Below are 5,424 nucleotides of genomic sequence, written 5' to 3'. Positions count from 1 at the left end.
CCATAAATGGCAGCTGCCATTCTAGAAGGGGCCACTGCCCACAACTCCAGGGCCATTTCCATAGACAGCACCATGAATGGTGCCTTGGGGGTTACTTGGTGTGGGGTGGGAGTGGCTGGGAGGTCTGGGCCATGTTCTGTGGCTCATGGGGAGCTGCAGAAGTATTTCCCCCCCAACATTATTGAGGAGTAATTGACATTATGTCAGTTTAAGGTAAAGACATGTTGATTTGATACATTTATGTATCATAGCTTTCATCCTGTCACATAATTTCTTTTTTTTTTTTTTATGAGAACATTTAAGATCAACTCTCTTAGCAACTTTCAAGTATATAATACAGTTTTATTAGCTATAATCACCATGCTGTACATTACATCCCCAACAATTGTTAATTTTATAAATGGAAGTTAGTACCCTTTGACTAATATTGCCCCACTTCCCCTACCCCACAGCCCCTGGTAACCACCACTCTACTCTGTTTCTATAAGTTTAAGCCATGGGAGGTTTTTTTAGGAGAGCTGTGCCTGTCCAATATTTAGAAAGTGCCCTTGAAGAAGATCTGTTACTCTCAAGGAGGTCCTTCAAGCATGCAGGTTATTCTGCCATCCTCAGGGCCTTGTGGCCTTCTTGGGGAGGTAATTATAAGTTAGTGTATTCAAAACAGGAGCAGCCTTTAGTAACGAATAATGTTCCATTTTAGCTAAGTCTGGTGACATCTGCGCTCCCATGCAGAAGCGCTTTCTCATTTAACTCTCCTTGCAAAAGACTTGGAGGCCTTTTCAGGATCTAGGAGGCCTCTCTTGACTGTCCCACCTGCACCTCTGGAAACCCTCTTGTTGACCTTCTCTAGCCGCACTGCCCTCCTATGTTTTCTAGTGGCCAAATGCCTCCAGCCTCAGGGACTTTGCTTTTGCTGTGCCCTCTGCCTGGACCATTCATCTAAAACTGACCCATTTCCCCACAGCATCTCACTCTCTGCCATGCTTTATTTACTTGTTTACTTGTCCCTCTTCTGTCTTCTCCCTCAGGGTTGGGAACTGCAGGATGACACAAGGACAGGGACCCTGTCTTGTTTAGCTCATTGTGCTCAGCAGGAGAACCAGGTTCATAGGAGGCCTGCAACTCACATTTATGAACGAGTTTATGAAAGGCAAGCCTTCCTAGGTCCATTTCATGGATGAGGAAACTGGGGGGAGGGGAGGAAAAGAGAGAGGGAGGGAGGGAGACAGACATGCAGTTTCAGTCTGCTGGTGTGCAGCTCCAGGCGGGTGGTGTGGTCTGGTCCCCCGGGCAGGCGCCTAGGTCCCCGGCAGCTGCCTAGGTCCCGGAGCAGCCTAGGCGTCCCCGTGCGGGGGGGAGGGGGGAGGCGTGGGCGGAGGTGGCGCAGGAGGGAGCAGAGCCCGCAGCGGGAAGACCGGCAAGGCGGCTCCGCTTTGTATGCAGAGTGCTGTGGCCGCTGGAGCAGGTGAGGCGGCGCGGTTCTGGCGGCCGGCCCCGTGGGTCTCTGGTGCGGAGGGGCCCTGGCGACTGAGAATGGTGCACAGGATGAGCTTTACAGAGCCCCGGGCTCAGAGAAGCACAACCGGGGTTGGGGATAGCACCCTACCCCTTATCTGGATTTGGACTTCCACAACCTCAGTGCCCTCACTTGAAACGTGGGTGGCATGCTACCTTGCTCTGTGAGCTGCGAGTAGAGGAGGTAAAGTGTGCATGGAAAGTGTCTGGCCACCGCGGGCATTAGGAAACAGGAGCTGTTTGATGAAATTTCAGGAAACAAAGCTGACGTCCTTTTCTCCATTCTTACCTCATTAGGAGATTGATAGTATTTATATTATTTGTTCGTTTTTCTCTGACTGATGGGGAAGGTGGGATGCAATGGAGGTCTTCCCCCAGGGTTTCAGGTGTTCCCACCTTACCTTGAGAGCTTCCGGGAAAAGAAACCGGAAGCTCAAAGACATTCCATTCATACCGATTTTAGCTTTGAGGTGTATCTGCATTCCTGGTGGTCAGTTACTCTAGTCTGGGAGGGACATGGCTGTATGTTTCATCTTTGCAGCCCTGTTTGTAGCCTGGGGCTTGGTACAAGTTTATTGAGTGGACGAGTGAATGAAGTCCGGGCAAATTTCTGGAGCCCTCTGCATTTGGTAACTCTGCTCTGGTCCTGCTGCACTTGGCTAGTTTGGAACTGCTGGTATGGCTCCCCATTATTAACCAGCCTCAGCTGATGGTCAACCAGAGCCTTGGATTTCTGCTCTGAACATAGTGCATCCCCTACAGTTTCAGGCAGCTGTGGCTGTTTTTATGACTTAAATACTGGACCTTACACTTGTCCCTGATATATTTCATTTTTTTCACATTCATTTCCAAATGACTCTTTTTGCCAGATGACCATGGTGCCAGAAAAATCCTTCTGCCTATGAGGTTTGTTAACCAAAATAACAGACTACAAACTGTCTGGAATTTGTGCCTTGATCTTGTAAATGGCCAGATGGGACTCATCTTTAAAAGCCAGATCAAATGCATGATGAGTGACATTTATGACAGGTGACAAATAGATTTTACTGATCTCATGTTAATTTTGGCCATACTTTGCAATAACTGCTACTAACTTAGCACTTGATCATGAAGAACAGATATATGCTCACAAATAGACATAACCATTATATGGGACTTTACGAATATCGGGAATAGGGTATTCCTCTGTAAACTGTGTTTATCAAAATGGGGCCCCAGAACCACATGCATCAGAATCACATAAGCCACTTGTTAAAATACAGATTCCTGGGTCACATACCAGACTCACTTAACTGCATCTCCTGAAGGGCTCTGGATTGCACTTTCAACATGCTCTGGAGTGATTCTGATGGTTCCCTGAAGGTTGAGAACTACTAGTGGGATTAATGACAACTAGAGGATTTATGAGGATGTTGTCACGATAGTGTGTATAATGATATGGTGGCTCTCCATGTCAAAATATCTGTCATTAGCATTACCAACTGGAGGCTCTGGAGACCAAATTCCAATTTAATCTTGGCAGAGGATCTCTTGTGTTGAGGTGGCATGAGAGAAAAATGGACAGGCTGCGCTAGGTCATGGAGGTATGGACCAGGTTGGTGTGTTTGGGAACTGCAAGCTGTTTTAGGTGACTTGAGCATAGGCATGGAAGAGGTCCATAACAAGGGTGGTAGGCATCCCACGACCTTGGCCAGGCATGTCTTGGGAAGGAGGAGAGAGCCAGTGTGTTGATGGCTCAGTTTTTGCGTACCTGGCAGTCTTCATATTTGCCATGTGTCACCTGAGAAACAAGACTGGCAGGGCAGTTAGTGTCTGAGACCAGGAGAGCACACTGTGTGTCATGCCCCAAGAATTTGGTTCTATCCTAGAAGTCATGGTGTGCCATGAAAAGTCCTGAGCACACTTTGGCATTTGCTGCTGTCTCTATTTGGATAAAATATGACAAAGTGATTTCTACTCACATTCCCCGAACAGTTCTATCCCTGAACTTTGCATACAATGATCTGATTCCTTTATCATCAAACTGTTTCAAAGCCTGAGGTTAAGGAGAACTTTTGAAACAAGTTCCGGCATCAGACAGACCTGGGTTTGAATCTGAACCCCATTACTTATTAGCTGTATGACTATGGGTAAGTTGCTTTACATCTTTGAGTCTCAGGTTCTCTACGTCCCAGCCTTGGGGTTGAAGCAGCTGTGATTACCCCTACCTGGACCCTGCTCCTCCCTGAATTCCATACAGGAGGCACGATCCCTGAGTACCATTTGTCTCTTTCCTTTGTAGGTGTCATTCCTGAATCTCCTGATATTTTCTCACATGCACCATGAACATCTCTCACTTCCTATCCTTGCTGCTCCCAGGATCCCTGCAGGGTCAAAACAGAAGCAAGTCAAAGGGCATCCTGTACAACTTCTCTGACCATTGCCAGGATTCTGTAGACCTGATGGTCTTCATTGTTACCTCCTATAGCATTGAGACCATTGTGGGGGTCCTAGGTAACCTCTGCCTGATATATGTGACAATTAGGCAGAAGGAGAAGGCCAATGTAACCAACTTGCTCATTGCCAATCTGGCCTTCTCTGATTTCCTCATGTGTCTCATCTGCCAGCCGCTCACGGCTATCTACACGATCATGGACTACTGGGTCTTTGGCAAGGCCCTTTGCAAGATGTCAGCCTTCATCCAGTGTATGTCAGTGACAGTCTCCATCCTCTCGCTTGTCCTTGTGGCCCTGGAGAGGCATCAGCTTATCATCAACCCAACAGGCTGGAAGCCCAGTATCTCACAGGCCTACCTGGGGATTGTGGTCATCTGGCTCATTGCCTGTTTGCTCTCTCTGCCCTTCTTAGCCAACAGTGTCCTGGAGAATGTCTTTCACAAGAACCACTCCAAGGCTCTAGAATTTCTGTCGGATAAGGTGGTCTGTACTGAGTCCTGGCCACTGGACCACCCCCGCATCATCTACACCACCTTCTTGCTGCTCTTCCAGTACTGCATCCCACTGGCCTTCATCCTGGTCTGCTATGTGCGCATCTACCAGCGCCTGCGGAAGCGGAGGCGGGTGTTCTGCAAGGGCACCTACAACTCGCAGGCTTGGCAGATGAAGCAGATCAACAGGATCCTTGTGGCAATGGTGGCTGCTTTTGCCCTGCTCTGGCTGCCCTTGCATGTGTTCAACAGCTTGGAGGACTGGTACCATGAGGCCATCCCCATTTGTCACAGCAACCTCATCTTCTTGGTGTGCCATCTGCTCGCCATGGCTTCCACCTGTGTCAATCCTTTCATCTATGGCTTTCTCAACACCAATTTCAAGAAGGAGGTCAAGGCACTGGTGCTGACTTGCCAACGGAACACCCCCGTGGAGGAGTCTGAGCAGCTCCCCCTGTCCACAGTACACACAGAAGTCTCCAAAGGGTCTCTCAGGCTCAATGGCAGGTCCAACCCTATTTAGCCAGGTCCAGGGTATCTCCCTGCCAGGTTCCTTCACTTAGCTCAGTGAGCATGCTGCAAGTTGAGGGTGGCACTCCATCTTTAATGGCTTTCTGGGACCCAGATTGGTTGGCAAGAGCCTGTTTTTGCATTAATTTGCATTGTGAAGCCTGATTTCAGATGATTCAGCTATTTGTTCCTGGGAAAATTCTGAGTTTGGATTCTGCAGGTCACAGTACACCTCACAGCTTGAGCAAATGCCAGAACTGGAGATAGTAGGGTTCATTTTGGGAACTCAACAAAAGATGCTCAGCCTGGGAACCCAGAGGTTTCACCTCTACCAATGAGACTGCAAGGTTGCTGTGAGGTGAGAGAAGGAGCATGTGGACGGAGCTTTGGACCTTGGTCAGCCCCTAACCTCTGTGAGAGATGATGTTTTTGGATAGACTTTGTAATAGGTATAGAATTCTATGGAGGCAAGA

At 48.4% G+C, this 5,424-nt stretch overlaps 1 protein-coding gene across 1 annotated transcript; it reads left to right on the top strand.

The window, feature by feature from the left end:
• Window positions 1-1,392: 1,392 nt before the first annotated feature.
• On the top strand, window positions 1,393-4,964 carry LOC102885097 (neuropeptide Y receptor type 4). The gene is made up of 2 exons (XM_025049312.1): window positions 1,393-1,465; window positions 3,797-4,964. The coding sequence occupies exon 2, from the start codon at window positions 3,837-3,839 to the stop codon at window positions 4,962-4,964; it is 1,128 nt and encodes a 375-aa protein (XP_024905080.1). The 5' UTR covers window positions 1,393-1,465; window positions 3,797-3,836.
• Window positions 4,965-5,424: the final 460 nt, after the last annotated feature.

This window comes from Pteropus alecto, unplaced genomic scaffold, assembly GCF_000325575.1.
Source record: "Pteropus alecto unplaced genomic scaffold, ASM32557v1 scaffold155, whole genome shotgun sequence".
NCBI lineage: Eukaryota > Metazoa > Chordata > Mammalia > Chiroptera > Pteropodidae > Pteropus > Pteropus alecto.
The sequence above is the reverse complement of the archived record's forward strand: the minus strand, read 5'-3'. Positions and strand labels throughout refer to the sequence as shown.

Excerpts from the sequence above, each read along its gene's own strand:
- LOC102885097 (XM_025049312.1), top strand. The coding sequence starts at position 3,837 with ATGAACATCTCTCACTTCCTATCCTTGCTGCTCCCAGGATCCCTGCAG.